Below are 25,670 nucleotides of genomic sequence, written 5' to 3'. Positions count from 1 at the left end.
AATTTTCTTTGCATCCAGAAAGACTCTATTGGCATGTCGATGATGTGTGTTCTGTTGTGTTGTCTCTGGTTTATTACAGCACTGTTTTTTCTCTTGTAGGTTAACAGAACCTTCTGGATATTTAACAGATGGACCAATAAATTATAAATATAAAACTAAATGTACATGGTTAATTGAAGGATAGTAAGTATTTATTTTCGATGCTTAAATTTTCTGTCAGTTTGGTACTTTGTGTTCTAGCAATCTAAAGAACTCCTCAAGTAGAAACTGCATCTGGATACAATGTAAACAGCTTTGTTTTTTTGTTTGTTTATTTTGTTTTTGTTTAAATGTTATAAAGATTAAAAAAAAAAACAAACCAGTTGAAGTAGGATTTTCAGGATTGCTTAGAGTTGGCCAAATTCCATTCCTATTCAAATTGCTGGCAAATGTTAGGCTGACATTGGAATTTGGCCAGTGCTGCAAGCTCTCAAACCCTATGATAAATTTGTTGCCTGTTTGAGTACCTTTCCATAAGTTCCAAATGTGGTTACAGAATCCTATTATTTAACTCATTATCTTACTTATTTATCTTACTTAACTTGTATCAGTGATAAATCAGGAATGGCTTCAAGTACAGAATGCTTCCAGTCTAATAATAATTATTCAGTTACATGTTGCTCAAAAGTTAGTGCTTCTATAAAGTATTTTCTTTTGCATTCTAGTATTCCTCATGTACCTAATTTTAAAATCATATTGTGCCCACAGTTTATACAGTTTAGATGTCTCATGTCTGTTGCTAATTTTTCAGTTCATGCAACACAGAAACACACAGACATGCACAAAGAAATAATGAGACATATGCACTAGTATGTCTAACTGTTAAAGGCACAAATTTGTTAAATTTCAGCATGAGTTTTTTCCCCCAGGCTATGGGTCAGGATTTTGCTAGGTCCGAGTTCTACTAACATTCTAGAAGAAAATTACCCCCTTCTGTATTTCCATATTGTCACAATCTCAATTACCTTACTTAGATGTCTGCTCTGTTGCTGCAGTTCAGTAATGATCTATCTGATCTAATTTTGGTCTGCTTATATGCAGATAGTAATTTAAACACAACAGCAATGAAGCTATGGGTAGTTTGCAAAATCATTTAAGTAGAAGATTCAATATCTAGGTGACTAGGCTATAGCTGAATATCTGTCTGACATAGCTAGACTTCTCTTTTCACCCAAGCTAGCTCAGGAATATTTGCACTGCACTACTCTATGCTAAAGTGGAAACATGCCTCAGGACTGTATGCAAACCCTGCTTTGAAGTTGGTCTTCACTCTGTTCCTCCTCTTTGCAGGAGATGGTAGAGTGGGTAGCTGAAGGAAACGGTATGGTGCACAGTATGTGGAAGAGTAATGCAACCCAGTAACAGCGCAAAATGTCAACACACAAGGAAGTCACATATCTATAAAATACTCTCTCTTAAAAAATGAACAAAGAGCTCTCTCCAAATGACCTCTCACAGAAAAAAAAAATAAAGCATATGTTTTCCAAACTTACAAACTGCACTCGAGCCTGTCAGTGTGTGTGTGTTGGAATAAAATGAAATAAAATCATCAGTATGTTGCATGGAATACATTTAGGAGTAGACTAATTTTGTCATAGGATAAAATTCTCCTTTCAGAAATCTTACAGTCCCTATCTGGATCTCTGCCAAAAACTGGTGAAATCTGACTCCAGGTGTTGGGGTGTGGGGTGGGGGAGGAAAAAAACCTTGCACTAATACTGCTTGCTATTTTAAATTTGTGGTTTAAGTTTTTTATTTTCAATAACTAGTATAATACTGGAATGAGGATGTGTAGGTGATTTTTGTCTTGAAAGACTCTGTAAACCTCATAGTCCTGACACTGTAAAGTAAAGCTAGTATATTAAAATGGGATATTTTAATTGCTCTAAATTCGTGGTTCTGAATACTGATAAAACATGGTAAACTTAAGTCTATTGTTAACTTTAGGGGTTATTAAACTTGGACTGATGATGTTATTTTTAAAGTTTTCTAAGATAAAGTGAAATATTTGCTTGCCCTGAATTTTGTTATTTAATTCTTTGAAAGTTTAGTTAGTACTCAAAATGTTTTAATAGAGTTATGCTGGCATGATCAATTTTGTTGTAAGTTCTTTATCTTATGAGCTCAATACTTCTGTAAATAATGTTTTACTTTTTTTTTTTTTCAGCCCAAATGCAATATTAAGATTAAGATTTAATCACTTTGCTACAGAATGTAGTTGGGACCATATGTATGTATATGACGGAGATTCAATATATGCACCTTTAATAGCTGTATTTAGGTGAGTGTATTTATTAGTCTTTTAGTCCAAGTGTAGTCATGTATGGACATTTTTAGTTTGGGGAGGGGGAATTAGAGGCTTTTATTTTTTAAATATCTTGCTTTCTTTTGTTAATATTGTGGGAGCATGAAGGTAAAGTTGTATTAGAATAAATTGCAAAACACTACTTTTTTGGATAGGTGATCATAGCATAAATCTATTATGTGGCTTGTACTTAATGCTGACATTGCATGGAGTGTTAATGCTCATAGACAGGCAATCAGTAATGTATTTTCCAGTAGGCTTCCAATAGTGACCCCTGAGTTTTAATGTGCATTAAATGTGCACCGGCCAATAGTGTCAGTATCTGATTACTTAAGGGAGAATTGCAATCTGTGACTCAGGCAATGTTGCACTATGTGTAAGTTATAAAAAATGGCTACTGAATGCCTTTACATTTCTGTATGAAGAATGAAGAGACTTGTTCAGGGCATTTGATACAAAGGCTATCTTAAGCACTAATTTTTAGCACGTTTCCTTAGATTGCTGAACTGGGCATCATTGTGATTAAGTCATAGTGGGTAAAATTATCAAATTCTTCAAAATCCTGGAGGAGAGCTCAAATTTGCTATCAACTGAAATGATGAAATTTTTCCTTTTTGTTATGTTATCATTAGCTTATGAGAATTGCTACACAACTAAATATTTTTTCAGGTTAATATTTGTTGTCTAGAATCATAGTATTACTTTGTAGTAAGGTTTAGAAATAAACATAAAACCAACAACAATAAACAACGAGCATAACTAATACTGAATAAAGACTAATTATTTGCCTTTCAAATGACAATAAACCATTGAGGTAAAGAATTAGGTCCATGCACTGCATTTCCTGTGTGTCTAAGAGAGGAAAAAGCAGGGCATATGAATTTTATTACTTGTTTCCTCCATTCCTGGACTTTACCAAAATGTTTCAGTAGGTTCACTCCTATCCTTCTGTTAAAATTTTGGGAAACAGTCCAGAAAGAATATTCTATGCAAGTGGGCTATAGTTTATTAGAGAGAAGGCACAGGATCCTAATCCTTTGAAGTCAGTAGAAGTTTTATCTTGGGATATCTGTTGAGTGCAAAGCTATCTTAAAAAAAGGTAAAACAAATGAACAAAACAGAAGCTGTTTGTGCATATATACACACATGCTCTGTGGGGCAGAAATTGTACTTCATTTTCTGTTATGAAATACTGATTATGCTGCTGAAGTTTAAGAAATACTAATTGCATAAATGATAGTGCTTTCTCCTAAGGGAGCAAAGCTCAGGTCATCCCTCTTTCCTGCCCAACTATAGCAATCACACCGCCTTCTCTCCTAATTCTCCTGAATTGTTACGTAATTGCTTGGGTTTTTTTTTTTTCCTCCCCAAAGTTGCATTTGTTGAATATGTCTAGCTATTATTCAGGAGCCAGACTTTTATCATGAATGGAAGGAAAGAGGAGGTTCTTCTTCCTGTGTTCTTTACTTCAAATGTCTTTCAGTTTATTGATTGTTAGTGTTTTCCTTAGGATTCCTATAACTTTTAATTTATATCTGCAATGTGGCACTGTTTTATGCAGGTGAACCTTTTTCTCAGTATTTTAATATATTGCTTGTTTTTCCTACTTCAGTCTTTATTTAAGACCGACATCTTAACATCTTTCTGAAGTTTTAAAAAGTATTTTATTTTCCATTGAAAATTGTCTTTCCATGGAAATTACTTAATTATCATACTTTCCAGGTTTGAAACTCTTTAATAAGATAAACTTCTAAAGGTGCAAATATTATGTGGAAATAGAATTCGTGCTGAAAGCCAGTGAGTGTTAAGCACCTGTCTGAAGGATATAGATATATTTTTTCAAAGTTAAAGTAAGTTTTAAAAATTATACTGACAGTGCATGCACCCTCAGAATAATCCAATGTGAAATTTTGCATTATTGTGTGAGGGAGGAGGTTTTTTGTCTTGTTTTCCTGGAAAACCCTACCGTACCCTGCAAAGGTATGGACAAGTTTTGTATGCATTTTATTATTTGTGTTTTAAAAAGAAGTTTTAAAATGAGATTTATGAGTTATCTTGTCTATACAATTAACAACCAGAATAGCTAAATCCCTCTTTCCTTCGCTGCCCTCTGCCTGCCCTCCCCCCCCCACCCCCAACTGATTAAAAATATCATTCTCATTTTCTTTTTCAGTGGTCTAATAGTCCCTGAAGTGCGTGGAAATGAAACTGTTCCTGAAGTAGTTACTACATCTGGCTATGCATTGCTACACTTTTTTAGTGATGCTGCTTATAACCTAACTGGATTTAACATTTTTTACTCGTAAGTATTTTTTAGTAAGTAATTACTTTGTTAATTAGCCTATCATTTCTTTCAGGAGAATGACAAACCCAGGGAAAGTGTTTATCTATTGATTTTTATTAATAGCGTAAGAGTTATGCTTTGTGTCATGTTTCTAAAACCAGGGAGCTGGGGTTGTAATGAGTTGTCATTAAGGTACTAGTTTAAAAAAAAATGAAAAAGAAAATGAGATAAAGTGTATTGTTCTGAGTGAAGCCACGTGGCCATTCCAAGAGTAAGTTTTTTCCTATGCCATATGGAACTAGAATGTATCCCTTCCAGTATTTATCCAACATGTGTAGTTGTCAAATGCAATAGAAGGGAGATTATATCTGCTGTAATGTCAGTTCCCTTCTCTTGAACTAGGATCATCTGTTGCTTGATATTTTTCTTGCTGAATGTACTTTACGGCTTTTGACACCTTCACCAAAGTCCTACTTCTATTTTTGTGTGAGCCACAAGGGTTTTATTCCATTTCTTCTCTACTTTTCAAGTACTTTCCCTTCCTATTGTCCATCTCAGTCTACATTCTGCCTTCGTAGTTCTTATCTGGACTACACGTCTTTTAGTTTCTCTGAAGGCAAAGTCTAATCTGGTATAACTATGCTTGCCTTTCCTCCAGTCTGCTTTTCTGTGTCAGCAGCTTTTTTTTCTTTCTTATATGGTCCAGCTGTTGATTACAACTTCTGTCTCATTTGGGACATGCTTGTGGCACATGATGGAGTGTCTCTTTATAGTGGATTTAGTTCAAGAGAGGATTGCTTGGTCCTGTTGGACCTGTTTCTTCATGTGATAGTTTTCCCATGATTGAAGATATTCTTGTTCCTTTCTTTCAATTCCTTCAGATTCTGAAATACCAATTTTTGGGATGTGGTGGCCAACACTGCACTTCAAATGTGGAAGTACATGTAATAGTTTTGTCATATTCTTTATTAATTTAAAATTCCTGTTTGTGCTTCTGACCATAGTTTTACTCTTGGCAGAGGTCTTTGTTAAATTGTCTGTGGAAAGATTGTTTCTGTAATTTGCAGCAGTTTGCCTACCTTTTACCAGATAACAAACAGCTATTCAGAGTTTGGGAAACCTCACTAAATATGTTGTATTGCAAATGGCAGTCTGGAAGACTAGGTATTTTTAATTTTTGTCAGTTGACATCGGTAAAATGTAATCACCTGGCAGACTTCTCTACTGTAATTAGATACATTTTTCAGTTATCCCTGAAGCTTTTATTGCACTATTTTTGTTTATCTTGGGAGCAAATGGCAATATGACACGGCATTCTTAAGAAATGAGTGTATGCGCTCTGCATTCTTTTATGCCTTGGTAATGTGGTGCATGCTACATATCATTACCTAATTTTTGGAAGATTTAAAATAAATGAAAAACCTGCCAGTTTTTAATTCCATTACATATATAACTCACAAAATTTCACAACACTGAAAATACTCTGTTTTTGTGTTTCTTCTATTGCAATGGATACTTTTAAAATACTTGGGGTTTTTTTTAGTGAGCCAACAGTAACTCTTCTAATACTAAAAGAAGTACCTACGATTGGTTTTTATGGCTGCATTAACTTTTTTCCTCTCACTGATCTCTTACACTCTGCTTCTGTTACTCTCTTTCTTCCTTTGTTTGGTAACCCAAAGCAGTTTTTGACTTCATCTTTGACTTCATCTTGATGGACCGCTCATGTCCCTTTATTTTGGGGAAGACAGAAGCACTGCATCTGTGACCAAAATGCCATGCCAGTTGCAAACAACAATAGTTACTCCAGAACTCTCTGAGTAAATTTTGTGTTCCTTGGAGTCAGGCAACCTGCTTCCAACTCTGCCAATCCAGTTTTTCTCATTCTGTTTGAATCCTTAACGAACCCACTGGAGCGGGAATGTGTCTACTTATAAACTGGTATCTCTGTTGCTGGAAAGACTTGTTCACCTTCCTGCAGAACACTCTCCCTGTGCACTCAGGGGGAAAGGTTCCTTACAGCTGTGGTATACAGCAGTCAATGCTATCCATGGTTTTAATGCCATGTGTGTACTAGGCAAAACCCCCAGGACACTTGCAGTTCAGCAGTGGATTTTTTTTTTTCTGTAGGGTAACAGAATCAGTCCTCGGAGGTGTGAGTCTTTAGGAAATGAAAACACGTCTCCTGACTGTCCTACCACAGCTACATTTGGCCAAAGACCCTAACTTTTTCATCTCTTTCTTCCTTTGGTAAGAATAAGTAGTAACAGTTTATTCTGAGTTTCAGCACAATCTTTTGCTGTGAGTCATCAAAAAAGGTTTCAAATCCTTTTTGGACTTCATCAGGCACATACTGCCTGAGATCCATATTCTGTTCGTGGAAACTCTTGGACCCACATACTTCAATGTCCTCCATCCCTCCTTGTCTCCAAGGAATTCCTGCGTTTCTAGAATCAGTTTGCGTAATTTTGCAGTCCAGTTGCCTGTGATCTCAGTGTTTAGTAGGGTGTATCACAGAAATGCTAACTCCCATAACAGTCACAGACTTCTTCCAGCCTAATCTTTCCTCTTTTTGCATCTCTGACTGCAAAGTTAAGGAGGCAAGGTTAAGGTGGCTCTATTATTAAGGTGTCAAAGCATGAAGTGCTGCCTGTACGTAGTTTCAGGATATTAGCCGTCTTCTATTTTTCCTCGCTTGGTTTTTCAGATTTTATTCCCCTTAGATGTTAGACATACTGTTTTATAGCATGGACCAAAGCCACTCAGGAAAGCCCTTTAACTGTATGGTGGAGAGTTTAAGGGTTACTGCTCACGGTCACTTCCAGTGTAGATGTTCCTAGACATAATAGGCATTTGAAGGGACTGACTAGAGTGCTTATACTGGAACATAGGAAAAAATAGATGGTGATCTGTCCAGGCAGGGCCTGTCCTTCTGCTTAATGTCAATACTTCTTGGTAAAGTACAAGATGTTTGTGATCCTGACTGCATTGCAGACTTTGTATGTAAGCCTGGATGAACACCTTTTCAGCCCACTTGCCTGTAAAATCATAATTAAACTTGTGTTTTATCGGTACATAGAAATTTTTCAGGAAAAAAAGTACTTTATCTAACAAATACTGTTGGAATACTGTCAGATAAAACCACTGTCATCAACTCTCAGCTTGTCATTTGCCTTATTTTACCTTTTTTTTTTCAGAATTAATTCTTGTCCTAATAACTGCTCAGAACATGGGAAGTGTACAACCAGTGTGTCCATACCAAGCCGAGTGTACTGTGAGTGCGACAAGTATTGGAAAGGAGAAGCCTGTGATATTCCATATTGTAAAGCCAACTGTGGCAGTCCAGATCATGGGTACTGTGATTTGACAGGCGAGAAGCTGTGTGTTTGCAATGATAGCTGGCAAGGTAAGGTTTTGTTATTTGGAATCAATTTCAACTTTAAAAAAGAACTGCTTTTAATGCATCTTGTCTAGTATGCAAATTAGCATCTTTAAAGAATAAGCATAAATGAAAAAATAATTTCTGGAGTAAATTATCATGTGGACCTAGATGTGTGTACTTTAATGACATAAAAAGCTCACAGCTTTGATATTCCTTGTGTGAAGATACTGTGGAAATATCTGACCTAACTTTTGTGGTGGGCGTTCTTTTTGGATCATTAATTTGAAAAAATAATGGCAGTAATTACTCAAGAGTTGTGAGCACTTCTGGAGACTAAGTTCCTCCATAGCCTAATTTCCTATTCTATTAATTTTTTTGATGTCTAGATAGATCTGATTTTCTTCCCCCCTTTCTTAATGTCACATCATCACATCGTATTTTTAGTGCTTCATGAAGTAAGTATTCACTGTCTGGTTTTCAGTTGTATATTATTTGTATGGTTTCTCAGTGAAAAAGGAAGGTAAGCCGTTTTGTTGTGATGGTACAAGAATGTGTATGTGGACACGTACTGTGGAGTATTGGATGTACTGTAAGCATGCGCTGTAGTTTTACTCCCAGTACCATAAATAATTGTTTCTTATTGAAGGTCAATTATTTAAGATCCTAAATGTTTAATTCACGTACTATAATTATGTTAGATGTTTGTGAATTTTTTCTTTTTATCCTTTACCATTCCTATTAAAAGTCTCAATTGGATTAGCTTGCTATGCATTGAAATTGCCATTCTTCTCTTAAAAGAAATATTATAATACCTCCAGATTACTTAGTTGATATGCTCTCTTCCCATTACTTCCTGCCTCTACTTTTGTTTTATTGCTCTTTCTTTTTGCATGTCAGGGGAAATAACTTTTTTACTCCTATTAGCTGTTGCACCTATTAGACCAAAGACACCATGAGATTTAATATGTCTCTTCTTAATAATTAATGAAGTTGTTCATTAAAAGGCAGTCAGTGCACCCACAGAAAGGAAGTGGGTTAGCAATATGGTCATTGAATGGAAACAGTGCAGACTTGTTACTGAATCCTCCAGAACCTTTCATGACTGTAGTGCACAAAAAAAGATCCTGAAAGCTTAATCTCTATAAGGAAGTTGTGAACGCAACTTGCAGCAAGAATATCACCCTTTATTTGTGCATTGATTCCTTGCAATTTCAGATCACTGCGTACAAAATGGGGAAAAATCCCAAATCTTTGGAAATGCTTTTTAGGCTACACCTTCATTTACAGTGCTATAATCTTCATTAGAAGTTTTTAGCACGAAATTAAATTAAAGTTCTAACTTACACTGTTAGTACCTTCTTTTCATCTAGCATTTCTGTGCATACTAGCTTCCTATTCTTTCCTACAGTGAATAGGATTATTTAGAGATTATTTGCTTAGTTGTTCTTTGGGTTTTCACCAAACCTATATAGTTTTCAATTATTTTTTTTTTATTCTGTGCCAGATGAGCTGGCTTGCCTACATAATTGTTTTTCCTTATTAAATACAAAACAATATCAAACTTTCATTAAGCTCTCTGGGAGACTACTTGCTTCTCTGTTCTATTTATTTATTTGCATCTATATACTCTCTTTATAGTTTCTACACTGACAGTATCTTCTATGTAGGTTATTTGCAATGCTGGAACCATAAATGTTTCTACTTATCTTACTACTCTTGCTGTCTGTCAAGTTTTTCTTGTGTTTGGTAATTCAAGCCAACTGGCTAAAGTAGGGTCTTGATTTCTGTGTTTTTGAAGAGAATTTTATGTTTTAGTTTTTCACATTTTGGTTTTTTTGAGTGTGTTTAGGCCTTATATTAAAAAAATTCATTGGACTGCATTGAGATGTACAATAAATAAAATCCATGGTTCAGAACATAAAAAGGGTATTTCATATTTTACAACACGTGGGGTTTCTTTCTTTTACAGTGGTGACATCTTGTGGATGCTGTGGAAGGAGCATTTCTGAAGAAAATTTCACATTTAAAACGAGTATTCTGAGAAAAGAGAATAGGGATAGAATAATCGTTTTGAGTAAAAAGTAGGGTCCTCTCATTATTAAATACATTTTGTGGAAGAAGGATGTTGTAGGTGTTTGCAGTTAGCTGCTAGTTGTAAGAATACAGAATAATGCCATGACAATAAAAACTTTTAGGCTTGGAAAGCAAATAATTTTATTTTTAATAATGTTTAATAATGTTAAATATTTCTGAGATGGTTGGTCTGACAGGTACATACAGGAAGAAAGTTTAGCATTTACTTGAAATATGGTTAATTTAAAATATTCAGGCAACATAAAGGAGGCTGAAGTTTTTCCTGAAGAGTGATTCCTTTTATGAGTAGTACATCATATTACGCTGTCCCATTACTAGCTAATCTGTCTTTATATTCTAAAGCAGAATGTATCGATGCCTGCTGATACAGGCTGTGGATGTAACTCAGGGAGGAAAAAAAGATGTCTTAAAACTACCGACTTGCTCTCTTTTATCTGTGCCTAGCAAAGAAAAAAAAGAATGGGGACTTGGCTTGCACTATTTGACCTGTTTAAGAAGTTGCAAAGATAGTTTATAGAAAGATAATTTTTGCCAAATATGTGTTTACAGAGAGGAAATTCTCTTTGAGACGAGGAACACTGTGTCTTGGATTGTCTCAGGCTGTAAGTGAGCAGAGGAGATTTCAAAACAGTTAACTTCTGTAACAGGGTTAAAAAATCAGGATGATTGGAAGCATTGTGAACAGTTCCACATTTTTAAAAGGGTTAGATGGACTATCTTTGGACATGCTGGAAATATTGCTAACTACTATGAACGTGTTGTATGCTTTTTAAAAGTAATATTACAGGTCTTGTTGATAGAGATGTTCTTTGATTTCTTCAAGGAGCTTGATTTAATACCATGTAAAGGAAGTAACTAGCCTGCCACATATTAAAAGTTAAAAACTGTTTTACAGAAGGAATTCAAAATATAGCTACCTGTAAAATATGCAGTAGCCAGGTGATTAATTTGAGAACTTTCCAGTGACCAGTTTTTGTCTGCTGTTAAACAACATTTTTATAAATGATCTCGATTACTACATATAATTTTTCCTGATAAAATTTTCAGGTAAGATGATAAGATTCACTGTGTGGTAAATAAAGGAAAATAGTTTCATTTTAAAGAGCTAGAAATCATCCAGTTCAAAGTCATAATTTAGAAAATTGTCTTAATATCACTTAATGTAAAATGATCTAGGAACAAAGACTGCAGGCTGTATTGGAAAACGAAAGGCTGTCTGAGAGCTTGTTAAGACGTGCAAATCACCATAGGTAATAATTTTCACATGAGGAATTTTGAGTAGAGAGCAAGTGACCATTTCTCTGAGATAGGCATTTGAGAGAGAACATTGGATTATAGTGCCCAGTTTGGGGATCAACACTTTAGGAAGGAGTGTAAATACCAGTGAGAACTCAAGTCATGACACAAAACTGATATGCTTACTAGGAAGCAATTCTGTGATGGGAAGATTAAGGAGTTAGTGGTGACTCTAACACTTAGTGGGAGTCCTTGCTGAGAGCTCCTGCACAGGCATGATATCTCCCTGATCCAGTGTGATGTGGGGATGCTCTTGGTGCCAGTACCTTTCTCACCGGGTGCAGAAAGGAAAGAAGAGTTGAAGACTCTATTGAATTTAAGAGAAACCTCATTGGTGCTTTGATCATTGAACATCAGTACTGCAAGTGAAAAGTGGATCTAATAGGAAGGAATTACAGGGTGTGTTTACATTAGTCTTTAAGAGGATCAGTAGGGTACCTTTGAAGCAAATCTGATCCTCCACGTGTACTGTGTTGTGGCTTGCATCATGAGGTGGTTTGAAAACACAGCAACTGCATTCCTTTTAGATGAAACAACACCAGAAGATGAGCTCCAGGGTTGCACATAATGCATACCAGCCACAAATGGGCACTCGGTCCTAGGGATCGGATCTAGTCCAAAGTTAGAACACCAATAAAAATTCTGGAATGTATATAGTCAGTTGTTTCTCCCTACAGATCTGCCCCTAGCAGATAGAGAAGTAGCAGAAGACCAGATTCTGAAATTAAACTAATTAACTTTGAAATAAGTCTATTAGCAATTCAGGCAGCTTGACTTTTATAACATCTCTCTAGGGAAAAATGAGCCTTTATGTAAGGAGAAAAGTAAACAATGAAAATGTAAAAGGAGTGCTATGACTATTGCACTGTAAACTTCAGTGTTTTGTCTTGCTCATTACTATGGCATTTATTCTAACAGTGTCTTGAGTATGGCCAGAACTACTATGTCAATGTGTGTCCATGCTTGACTTAGATTATCTTGAAAGGGCTAACCAGAGTTGAGTTCATTCTGACTGCTTCAGTGGAAGGCTTTGAGGTAATACACTCTTGTTTGGTCTGCGTTATTCCTCAGTGCTGAGATTTACTGAAGCTGTGCTTGTGGGATGGTGGTTTATTGAAATGGATGGAGAAGGCTTGAGATGTGAGCTCTGGTAGTGGCAGTTGAAATGCAGCACTAGAAAGAGCTTGTGCCAAATGCTGAGAGGTCTGAAATCTGAGATTTGGCCTGTTGTGCCTGGATGTTCTTGAACAGAAAGCATACAAGTATTTTCAGAGAAGAGGACCTAGGATGTAACATTTGCTTTGGACAAACCTGGTTTTGGAAGGAAAAAAAAGCATTAGAAGCAGGTGTCTTATAACTTTTTGCCCTGTGATAATCCCGTCTTTGTCTAGATTTTACTTTTCAGGTTTTCTCCTGGCCAAGTATCAATTCAGTCTGAAGAAACTGCAGTTTTACAGTCTGCAAGATGTCCTGTTAAATATATGTGCATTAATACTATATATGCACATAAAAACACAAACCCAAGGAATCCTTTCCTCCCCCAATTTTAAGTTAAAAATCCAATTTCTGCACTCTGTATTTGTAAATTTCATTATGTATGTCATAGAAATGAGTTGTCTAAGGAAATTTTGCATATACAGAATTAATAGGAAAGAATTGACTTAACAGGAATGGTTATTTCATATATACTGGAAACATATTCTTCAGTTTTATAGAATCATAGAATAGTTTGGGTTGGAAGGGACCTCTAAAGGTCATCTAGTCCAACCCCCCTGCCGTGGGCAGGGACATCTTCAACTAGATCAGGTTACTCAGAGCCCCGGCCAGCCTGACCTTGAATGTTTCCAGGGATGGGGCGTCCACCACCTCTCTGGGCAACCTGTGCCAGTGTTTCACCACCCTCAGCGTAAAAAATGTCTTCCTTATACCTAGTCTAAATCTACCCCTCTTTAGTTGAAAGCCATTCCCCCTTGTCCTGTCCCAACAGGCCCTGTTAAACAGTTTGCCACCATCTTTTTTATAAGCCCCCTTTAAGTACTGATAGGCTGCAATAAGGTCTCCCCGAAGCCTTCTCTTCTCCAGGTGGAACAACCCCAACTCCCTCAGCCTTTCTTCAGAGGAGAGGTGTTCCATCCCCCTGATCGTTTTCGTGGCCCTCTTCTGGACCCGCTCCAACAGGTCTGTGTCTTTCTTATGCTGAGGGCTCCAGAGCTGGATGCAGTACTGAATTTAATAATCTGTCAAGCATCCTTGGAGGACTTTGTGTGGTTTGTAAATAAAATATAGCTATCATAATTAGAAATTTAGTGTCTGAAAATTCAGTGTGAGAAAATTAAGTAACTTGTTGCAAAAGAAAGAACAGCACAGTTAAATGAAGAGCCAACTTCACTTTTAAATACCTTTGTGGTGTCACCTGACGATCAGTGAAAGCAGGTTGAGTAGAACTTACTGGATTCATTTCAGTAAATGGTTGGCTGCATTAAAATGGTTGATAATGCTCTGTATGTGCAATTAGGCTGAGATTTAGGAAGGGAATTCCGTACTATTTGTGAGTTTTAATGAAAAATGTAATTGATTGAAAATAAATCTGACCTTCTAAATATGTATTTAAAATGCATGCATATAAATGTAGGAAGGTAGAACATGCAAAAACACTTGATTAAACTAACAAATGCAATACTATGTCCTGAACACAAGAAGGCGATAGATAGTGCTGATCTCCCTGATAAGGGAAGATACTACATTTAGCTCATTATCTGTAGCACCTTTATTTAGGAATAGGAGGAAAGTGATTCGGGCAGCTCAAAACTTGTTAGCTTGATTTCAGCAGTGTGTAAAGATCTAGACCATAATTTGAGGAAAGAAATAATTAAACATATGGTGTGATTGAATAGTGAAACAGTTGAAATGTGGATTTATCAATGTAGTTCATACTAAAATAATTTGTAAGAAAAGTGACAAGAAAATGCAATATATTTTATCTGAACCTCAGCATTTGATGATAGGAAGTCATTGAAACTGAAGAAGTCAAGGAATACATAAGGGAACAGTAATGAGAACACAGCTTATTAATTATGAAATGTGAGTGGCCGTGCTGAACAAGTAACTTAGGATGGAAAGATATCAGTACTACTTAAAGACTGATCCTGGGACCGATCTCATTACATAATTTTTATAATCTACTCATAAGACCGCTAATGAAATCTGGTAATACATAGGTGGGAGTTACTTTAAATACGAAGGAGGACCAGAATATCCTGCAAAAAAGGGTTAGAGTAATGTGTGGGATGTAATTACTTCAGTATAAATTGTAAATTCATACATTTAGGGACTAAGAGCATTAAGAATTTGTTTTATAATCTTGGATTGAAGTGTGGAAGGTGACATGGGAGAAAACTTGCTTGTCTATCTCAATTAGAATATGAACTAATTCATATTCTTAATTTTATATACTCTACAAACTATAGGCTGTAAAGTGTCAAGTGCATTAGTAGGATGATCAGTCAGAATCTACAGTTAAATATATGAAAACATTAGTACTGTATTTCATTTTTGTTACTACACTTTTATGAATACAAATTGAAACAGGCTCAGAGGGAGAACCATTAGGATGATCAGGGCTATCGAAGATATTAACAGAGCATGTTTGTTTAAACTGGTAAAATGGAGGCTGGGAGGGAATAGCATTGCTGTTCACAAACATGTGTGGGGTGTATAGACTTAAAAGACAGACCAGCTCTTTAAGTCCAGTGATATCAACACTGGTAGAAGAATTATTGGGGTAAACTACCCATTGATACATCTAGTTTGAAAATTGGAAGGAGGCTTTTGACTAGAGCTGTGAAGTTTTCTAAAAGTTGTTAGCAGAGATATTAGAGCTTCATATCCTGCTGGCATTAGCATGGAGTCTCAAAATCTCTAATCCAATGGGTACTGTCAGCTAATCTGAAAAGTCCCTTTCTCTTTTAGAGAGTAAGAAGCAAACAAAAATTTTTTTTGTTTAATATTAAGATGACAAATCTCATGCAGAGTCTACCAAAGAGTAAACTTTTGCTCAGTCACCAAAGGCTAGGAAGGCTTTCCATGCAATGTGCTTCCAGTAAAGACTGCTGTGGGCATCAGGCCTTATTCTTCTGTACCAACCTAGCTGATCGTGAGTTTGAGACCTGAAGTCAAACTGTTAAAGGATGCTGTTGAGTAGTACACACCAGTGGCAGGCAGTGCAGCCCTTTTGGCTTGCCTGCTCAGACTACCCTGCAGATTCCCCAAGGCCAGATCGCCCTTGGATGATGCGCTCTTCCTGGCTGAGTTAAAAAATGGGACTGAATAACAGCAACCAGATGGCATTTCAGGAACTGCATCAGCTTGTGTGCATTAGGATTTCTGACTGTTTCATTCATGGAGGAGGCTGAGACCTGGCACAGCTTGCTACCATGCTGCTTTAGCTGGAGACTTACCCAGGATCTCTCTGCCTACCATTAAGTCTCATTTGGAGCGAGACTCTTTGCAGGAGGGAGGAAATAATTACATCCTGTATGGATGTTGCGGAGCTGTGTGGTGGCAGCGTAGGAACACATGAATACACTTACTATTAGAATGCTGGTGAGCCATTCTTGAACAACATTTATCTTTTCGTTTACATAGCAACTTTGTATTTTTATGTAGTTACTATTTCATCGCTTTCCTGTAAGAAAGGTGATTTACTGTTCGGTAAAACGTCCAATAGAATTTTTATTGAAAGTATATTCAGATATATTCTCTTTTCTCCAAAATGTTTTTTGTAATCTCAAATTTATTATCATGTGAAGATTTTATTGGGTACTTGAGAATAGTAATATTGGGTTTGTATTTGTGGTGGTTGAAAAATTACATTAAAGCAATAATTCTCAACTCAAATGATCAGGTATCAAACAAATACAGAATAAATAACAACAAATACTTTATTTAAATGCTTTGATTAGATTTTATGAAAAACAGGACTCTGACATTATATTCAACACATCAATACTTTTATTTTTTTCCTGTGATCCCAAAGGAAAAGATTAGGGTTGAAGACAGTAGATGATGTTTTCCCATTAGCTGGAAATTGATCTTATGACTTGAACTACTGGAACACATTGTTACTTTAGCAGTTCATGAAACTCCTCAAGAAATAGAAATTAGATTCCTTCTCTTGTGTTGTGTGGGTAAATCACTTTTTTAAACCTATGGAATTTCTTCCTACCTTTGAGGATAACGTAATTGACTTCCAATTCAAGTTTATAAAGTTGTTTGCTGTTTTTAAAGCCCCCCCCCGCAGTGGATTGAGTGACACATTAGGAGGATAAGAAAGAAATCCAATTTTAAATAAATGGAGAAAAATCATATTTGCATAGAAAATAATAAAACATATTTTTCATTATCTTTGTTCTGCAGCTGTAGTGCTCTCTTGCACAAAAGGCATGTATTTAGTGAATGTGATGTTTCTGAAGAGAAAATGTATTTATGCTGAAATAATGGTGATATTTCATGGTATATGTATTTAAGTAGGAAAATCTGTAAATAATATTTAAGTCCTACATTTACCTTGCCTTTATAAGGCAATAGCCACACAAAAGCATTTGCTCTTTAAACGCTGTTTCAGTGGAAGTCAGTATTATTCTATTGCTTTGAGTTTTTTCAACTATATATTCCATTTTTGTACTGATTGATACATACTGTGATAATTCCATGAATGTTTTACACTTTCACTGAAGAGGCAGTCCTGACCACACAGTCTTACTTGTGTGCGCCCAACCATGCGTATGTGGGCAAGGTGAAACATCTAAGGGAATACATCCAGATTAAAAGCTAGCCTGGCTAAAAATAAAAGCAAGTTTTAACCTGCATGCATTCCCTCATCTGGTTCATGGTGCAGCCATGTGAAAACTGGTGCCAGTAGCAATGATAGCTGAAGAGTAAGCAGTGAGGGGAGGTCAGGGGTGCCTCTTCTGATGGCAATGTCAACTGATGTCACTTCAATGTATGTGTGCGTCATGCACAGGGTATTGATGTGTTCTTTGAAGAAAACCTGCTGCGTTTAAGCTCCTGAGTTCAGGTGTCTCCTTAGAATGTGTCCTTCCTCCATGCCAGAGCAAGACCTGGGTACATGGTTTTCTCCTCCTTATCTCACCTTTCTTGTCGTTCAGTGTAGACCAGCAATGAAGCACTGAGGCTGTCAGAAAGTCATCTGCGACATTCTTTCAATCACTGATCTGGTTAACAGCATTGTTGAGATTGTTGCATTGTTAACTTTTTATACAAAGTTTTTGCTTGTCCTCATTTTAATACAGTCAATGTCATCTAAATATATTTTGGATTTGCTATACGAATTCTTGCGGATCCTTGTCTTCAGAAATGAAAATCTCAAATCAGTTGGCATGCGAGTAGTTTGTGTGGTGTTCATTATTCGCCACTAGGGGACACTGTTGACCGCTACATTTCTGTGCAAGAATGGTAGCGGTAGTAAAAGACATAAATGTATTTTTCATTTTCTGACCGGAGGCACCGTTTTCATAATTCTGAGCTCTTCCCTGATCAAAGAATATTTAATCAATTGTTTATTTTTAAGCACTTTTAGATTCAAATTAAGTGTTTCCTGCAGTGATTTACCAAATCAGAATCTTGCTGCGGTTATAATTCTATTACAGTACCTATTATTAATGCTTAAGAAATAATATACTGAATTGTTCATACTCTCATTAGACCTCATTCAAATACCATTAATCTTTTCTGGGTATAAGGTATAATGAACAATGGGAATTGAGTGTCTCCATCATTTAACGAATGGAGGGTAATCTGGATACAAGTGGACATCATTCTTCTATAGAGTACTAGGAAAAGTTGACAACTGGTTAGGTACAGATTATTTGCCTGGTCGTTGTGTATAAGAAGTAATTGTAACAAGTTGCCCCAAAAATGATAATACACATTGGAAAAACATAATCTGCCCCCTCCCCCCCAAAGGATAATATGTTTTAATTATGAGCTTGATGTGAATTACTTATTTAGTTTATTTAGTAAACTTCAACAGCTCTCTCTTCTAAATGCTTGTCCAGTTTCTCCTTGACTCGGTGTAAACCTTTGCATCCAGAGCATCCTTTGTTAGGGTTCCTTGCCAAGGAGGTCTGATACTTTTTGCACGAAGAACTCTCTCCTCTTGTTTGTTTTGAACATGGCTTCTTCAGGCTGCATTTGATGAATCTTGGTTGTTGTATTCAAAGAGATTGTAGACTCTTCATACCCACCGTATTCACTTACCACTTATTTTATAGACATCATTCACTTCCAAATTTTCTTTTTTTCCAAGTGAAAAAGTCCTAGGCAACTCAGTATTTCCAATTGCAGCAGCCATTCAATTCCTTTGAACATCCTTATTACTCTTCTGTAAACAGTCTCCAGCTGTAATCTATCTTCTTTTTGAGTAGGGCACACAGTTTTCTAAGTGTAGGCAAATCACTGATTTATGCAGTGGGATAACAGTGTTCTCTGTTCCTAACATATGGCTTGCTTTTTTGACCATTGCTGAGTGTTGAGGTGATATTTTCATGAGTTATCTTAAGATGAGACTAGTGATGGTTAGTTAAGAGACTATTTTCTTTTTAGTCAAGCTAGAACATAGCTTACATAGTTTAAATTTATCTATGTTGAATTTCATGTGTAACTTTAATGTTCAGTCACATGGTCAGACAAGAACTTGTTCTGTGATTCTTCAAACCTGATCTTACTCTTTCGTCCATCCAGTAACTGCCTTTATCAGCAAACTTTATTCGCTGCTCATCCTCTTTCAGGATCGTTAGTGTGTATGTTGAATATCTTGGGTACCAGCAGAAATCCTTGTGGGACTCCATGGATGATCTCCCTCCCTTTAAGAAGTGCCCGTTTACTCCTGTCTACTATTTCTTACTGTTTCTTACTTTATCTTACAGTCAATTATTTAGCCATGCAAAGGCCTTCATTCTCTTGCTACAACAGTCAAGTTTCCTTAAAAGTCTTTGGTGAGGAATTTTGTTAAAAGCCTTGTGAAAATCCATGTCAGTGTATGGATCAATTGGATCAACTCACCTTCAAAAAACTTTAATAGGTTTGGAAGACAGGCCTTCTCTTTATGAAAGCTATACTGATTTTTATGAGTAGTTGGCAATTATCTATCTGTTGACTAATTTTGTCCATTCTTATAGCTTCTGCTGATTTGTCTGGTAGCAACAGAAGCATAGCAGGCCAGTAGTTTTACAGATCTTCCCTGGAACCTTTTTAAAAGGCTGATGTCATGTGTGACATTTGGGATGCAGACTAGGTTTTTTTTTCTGGTTTGTTTTGGGTTTGGATTTTTTTTGGTGGTGTGGTTTTATCTTTTTATTTTTTTTAGCATGTTATCACTGAATTTCCAAAGAAGGTTATGCCCAGTCTGACTTCAACAGCTTTGGTTTCTCATAATGTCCAGTAGCTTGAGGAAAGGATTTACCCCAGTTAAGGCTGAGAGAGACATAACATTGCTTATAGTATCAGCATTAAAGTACAGAAATAATTTAGCTGTCATACAATGTCTGTATGCCATCACTGATGATAAAAATTTCAGTTCTATGATTGATAATGCTTCAAGTGGAACACACTGGTGTCCTAAAAATTCAGTGTTCCCTATCTAGAAATAAAGCCAGTCAGTAATGATGTACAGTCAGTGACAAGAGGCAAATAGTGCATATGCTGTCTTCTTTTTTTTTTTAGCAAAGTTCTGAGTATATTCAGGTTTTAAATAACAAGATTTTAAAGTTCTTCCAACATCTAGAGCATAAAGTAACGATGAAGAGATCACGTTTTGGTTATTGCAGAACAAATGAAAAATAAATATTTCTGCTATTCATGATTTTAATAATAATATAACTTAAAAATGATGCATTTTGCTGACTTTTCCTTATTTAGCAGAAATAATTGGCTAAAATATGCTCCAAAATAATATATAGTTGTGGGTTTTGGTAGCTTTGTAGAATGATCTATAAGATTTTATAAAACTTAAATATTCAAATAATTATTTTTATAAAGCACTTCACAGTGTATTTTACTTTTGAAAGACAATGCAGAATGGCATTGGCAAAGGGCAAATTTTGATTCCTAAGATTTAATATAGTATAATCTATATTGTAACTTAATTTACTGTAATGTTATTTGCTTTGATATAAGCTTACTCTGATTAGTTCAAATGCAGTATAGTTTTTCTCCAGAGGTAACATGCAGTGTATACTGTGCTACCCATTTTAGATCTATACAGTATCTAAAAATATGATGCATTATGCCTTTCTTTCAATTTGTGACTCATACAGTATGTTTTCTGAGAAGAATGCAGAAATGTATCGTTATTTGAGCTAATCTAACGCTTTCAATTTGCCTGATGTCCCTTGTCATCAATTTTTTTCATTGAGCATCTGTTAAACATAAAAGTGTACACTGTATTTTATCAGAATGAGCGATCCTGACATCTGTAATTAAGCCTCCCCTGTTTCTGCTTTATTGGCTTTAACATCCCTGTCTAACAGATTGTACAAATTGCACATTTGTTTACAAAACAGGTCCAGATTGTTCTTTGAACGTCCCTTCCACGGAGTCTTACTGGATTCTACCAAATGTAAAGCCATTCAGCCCTTCTGTGGGACGGGCTTCCCATAAGGCAGTCCTGCATGGGAAATTTATGTGGGTGATTGGTGGATACACTTTTAACTACAGTTCATTCCAAATGGTGTTGAAGTAAGTGATTTCTCCTTTGTCATATCCCTTCTGATGTGGCTTCGGGAAAACGGGTCTTACCAGGGAGGTAGCCTCTATCCTGCAACTTAACTGAAAGTTTTATATGTTCTTAGATTCTTTATTAACAGTGTTATTTTCTGCTTGTAATTTTCTTATGATTAAAGAAAGTTAAAATATGGTTAATATCGATCTATATGTGATACTAATGTGTAATTTCTTCAGTTTTGTGAAAACTTTTGCTATACTTTGCTGCAAAGCATAAAAATGTTTGTGGTGATAAAACAGTAAAAGAAATCCATATGCTGATATTTGCAGATAGTACATCTAGAATCCTATTTGTGTTATTGAAGTTAATTTATAGTTATAGGACACCGGTATTTAATACATGCATTTAGCCTGTTGGTGCCCTGCCAGTAGGGTTAGGCAGATCATCCATATTTCACTTCTTCATATTTATGACAGTTTGTGTGGTGACTTGTATATATGTACAGGCCCTAAATGTGGTAAATGCAAGTACTAGGATATGTTTATTAGCATGTTTGCTCTATTTTTGTCTACCTCTTGTTTTCTTCCACACCTTTGCAATCATCCAAAACAAATCCCATCATCTTTGGTGATTTCCTTTTCTATCTCTGTCTTCTTATGTTTTACCTCTCTTCCATCTTGTTGTGTTTTAATCCACTAATGGATTAATTGTTAATTAAAATTTAAAGGAAATTAAAATCAACCATACAACCGAAAGGGAGCTCAACAATAAGTTTTCGAAGTAGTGCAAAAGATTGCAGCGTAAGCAGTTTAGTGTTTTTTTTCCTGGTGTGACTGATAACAGTGAGCTTAGCAATCTAGTTTCAGAACTTTCTTGTAAGTCTGGTGACTTTTATTACAGTCTTATTTTCTGAAATTGTTGATGGGTCCCTGAAAGAGCTGCTTCTGTTTTCATTGATGAGCATTTAGTACACTATGACTAGTTAGTACACTTGTAACAGTACAAGTGACCATGTTACTGCTGCTATCAAATTACCACGTCAGATAAACAACAGTGACTGATCAAGTGTGCACACTTTGCCAAACAGAAGTTAGTTCAAACATACAAAAGTCCCTATTTCTCTGCAGGTAGAAAATGTTTACTTCTCTATTTCTCTTCTAGCTACAATTTGGAAAGCAGTATATGGAACGTAGTACCTGTATCCAAAGGGCCACTCCAGAGATATGGACACACTCTTGCTTTATATCAGGTTTGGACTCTTCAGCATCCTATTTAATTAATTTCTTTGTGTGTGCTGTTAGCGATCTTAAAATGATTCATCATGAACATAGATTTTTGAGGATAATTTAATTTCTAGTCCCTAAGCATTTTGTATTAGTGTCGTCTTCAGTACTTGGATCTATTGCACAATCTTTTTCCAAAAATTGTGTAATACATCTAAGTCACTTACTAGCTGACCATAAACCCTCAAAGCTAAACCCACCAATAAGAGCGGGCTAATATAATTGGAACTGCAGTAAGGGAAGGCGAGCTGGGAGACAAGGGTGACTCCAGCGTGGGCGGTGCCCTCACTGACCAGGCAGCATCCCCAGGGGGGTGTGCCCCAGCAGGCAGAGCTGGGTGCTGGTAGCAGGGTCCTTTACAGCCCCAGACACGGCAAGCGATGGCACAGGTCCAGGGCTTATCCAAGGAGTCCAGTCAGGAGCAAAAGGAGACAGGGCCAGAGGCAGGACTGGAGAGAAGGCTGCAACGTATGCCTGAGGGAGGATGGTCCAGGAGACAAGCTACCTACATTGCAGGTCCAGGTCCATTCAGGAGGCAGGATCACAAGCAGTCAGGGACTGAGGGTCCATGGCTGAGCCTCGGGTGAGGCTGGCCAGGGCCGTTAAGGCCTGTTAATGACCTAAAAGCCATGACAGTAAGAAATAAATTTGTATTTGTTTTATTATTCGTAGTAAAGAACCAGACCAGTATTAAAATACAAGCTTTTGTTCTATAGTATCATTTTACTGTAAGTTCAAATGAATATGAACTACCGGCAGTTTTGCTTCTACTGGTATCATGTAGTCTGCATGCTGCTTTATTGAAATCACTTGTAAAGGTTTATTTCACTGTAAAAAAAAAAAAAGGATTCTTTGTACTGATAGACTATAGAGACAGAAATGATCTTTATTTAAAAAAAAAAGAAAAATTGCCTTTTGTTAATTTTTTAATTTTTGGCTAGTGTTAGTCATGTTTCCAAAATATAAAGGACCAAAATTGAATGCAGTGCATAATTTAGCCTTGTACAGATGATGGCAAACTTGTTAACTGTGACAGAGAAATACAGAATTTATATCCCAAATTTTCAGTTGTTTGCATAAGACACCTCCAGTAGGGAAGAACAAAAAAGATTGTGTCAAGTCAGACCAGAGTGTTCATCTAGCCTAGTCTTGAATAATGGGTAACAGCGAATGCCTGGGGAAGAATATAAGAAAAAATTACAAGAACATATAGAAGCTTCCTCAGAGTACTGTGCTAGTCTGCAGCTGGGATTTTCTAAGATAGGATAGTATTTTTGTGGAAAGATTATGAATCCATGTTTTATATGTGGTCCGAAAATTTGGAAAAAATACTTATTTTAGCATTGATACCATCCTGTGCCTAAGAATTCCAGTGTATTTAGTGAAGAAAAACCAGCTTTTGGGAAACTGATACTAGCTGGTTTAATTTTAGATAATCCCTACTTCTTATACTACTTTCTATTTATTTTCTCTGTACAACTCATGATTTTCTGTAAGTCCATCATATCCTCTCTAATTTCTTTTTCACGCTGAAAATTCCTTGCGTTTTTAATAATCCTCTAGAAGGAAGCTATTTCATACCTCAGATAACATTGTGTCATTGCCTCTACCTCTTCTAGTTCTGTTATATCCCTTCTGAGATAGGGGGAATCACAGTCTTTAGTGTATTGGTACCTCAGAGACTGATGTCATAGAAATAACAGTCTAATTTTTTCCTATTAATTCTTAACGGTATTTTAGCTTTTTGAAAGTCTGCTGTTTGCTTTGAACTGGTATTTTTGCAGAACTATCAGTTATAACCTCAAGATCTCATTCTAGTCAATTCAAACCCCACCACCGTATGTATGACTTAAAATTGTTTTTTATTTGTATGCATCACTTCATGCTTATCTATGTGAACTTTTATTTACCCTTCTATTTGTCCTTGTATTGCACATTCAGTATTATAAGATTCTTCTGCAATTCTTTGCTTTTGACCATTGTCTCAGCTATTTTGAGTAACATAGTATTGTCAAAAAAAATTGTCATTTTTCCATTCATCCCTGTGCCAGATTGTTTTTGAGTATGTTGAAGAAACAAATCCCAATTGTAGATCTCTGTGGGATACCACTAATGACCTCTATTAATTTAAGAAGTGAGCATTTTTTTCCCAAACTTTTCTTTATCAAATTATTTACTCTTGTGTTATCTGCTTTGCTCATCCCAGAACAGCCTAGTTTCTTTAAGGCATGAGGAACATTATGAAGCATCTTCTGGAAATTCCAGGTAACTGTATCAACCAGACCTTTGATTCCTTCAGGAGAATCCAATGATTTGCAAGATATAACTTCTGTTTTCAGAAGTTGTTAGGCTTTTCCTCAGTCTGTGTGTCTTATCCATCTGTTCACTGAATTCTGTCCGTTTTGCCTGTTGCTTTTCAGTCTCAGTACTGACACATTTTTAAGGAGGGAGTTTCACACTACAGACAGGGGTCAGCTGTTTTGTTCTTAAATTCCTTCAGAACTGATGCTGGTGACTTATTGCTGATTATTTTGTCAGTTTTGTGTGGTTTCTTTATTAATTTTTTTTTTACTTCGTATAACCTTCTGTATTAATTTCTGCTACGGAAATAGCTGTAAAGTCTACCATGAAGAACTCACATGGGAAAATTAACTTCATTTTATTGCTATGGCTTTGAGTTCTCAGAATACTCCTTCAGACTGTCTGTTGGCACCACAAATTATCTAGTTGGCTGTATTTCTAATGCATTTGAAAAAGGATGTATTAGTACTTTATGTATAATGTTGCAGGCAGCTCATTAAGCTGTTTCATGGCTTTATATGTCTCTGCGTTTTAATCTGCTGGAGTTTTTGAACCTTCATTTTGCAGTATACTTTTTCTTCTAACAGTCTCTGTTATCCTCCTGTTAAGTTAAGCTTGCTTTATTTTGTTATTTGTAATGGGAATTTTGCGTTTGTGGTTTTTTTTTTTTTTAAATAGGAAGCATTCATTTGATCTCAGCAGATGTCCTTAAAATGTCTTGTCCTGGTTTCAGCAGGGATAGAGTTAATTTCCTTCCTAGTAGCTGGTACAGTGCTGTGTTTTGGATTTAGTACCAGAATAATGTTGATAACACACTGATGTTTTAGTTGTTGCTAGGTAGTGCTTACACTAGCCAAGGACTTTTTAGTTTTCCATGCTCTACCGACTGAGAAGGCTGGAGGGGCACAAGAAGCTGGGAGGGGGCACAGCCAAACTGGCCAAAG

At 36.2% G+C, this 25,670-nt stretch overlaps 1 protein-coding gene across 1 annotated transcript in view; it reads left to right on the top strand.

Moving 5' to 3' along the window:
- The window catches only part of ATRNL1 (attractin-like 1), a 548,413-nt gene that overhangs the window by 48,215 nt on the left and 474,528 nt on the right, over positions 1 to 25,670 (top strand). Inside the window, exons 2-7 of the mRNA XM_009325920.1 lie at positions 100 to 183; positions 2,207 to 2,320; positions 4,518 to 4,646; positions 7,826 to 8,034; positions 20,982 to 21,156; positions 22,304 to 22,391. Of these exons, the coding sequence (XP_009324195.1) occupies positions 100 to 183; positions 2,207 to 2,320; positions 4,518 to 4,646; positions 7,826 to 8,034; positions 20,982 to 21,156; positions 22,304 to 22,391 (799 nt within the window). The remainder of the gene's footprint in view (positions 1 to 99; positions 184 to 2,206; positions 2,321 to 4,517; positions 4,647 to 7,825; positions 8,035 to 20,981; positions 21,157 to 22,303; positions 22,392 to 25,670) is intronic.

This window comes from Pygoscelis adeliae, unplaced genomic scaffold (assembly GCF_000699105.1).
Source record: "Pygoscelis adeliae isolate BGI_AS28 unplaced genomic scaffold, ASM69910v1 Scaffold4, whole genome shotgun sequence".
NCBI lineage: Eukaryota > Metazoa > Chordata > Aves > Sphenisciformes > Spheniscidae > Pygoscelis > Pygoscelis adeliae.
The sequence above is the reverse complement of the archived record's forward strand: the minus strand, read 5'-3'. Positions and strand labels throughout refer to the sequence as shown.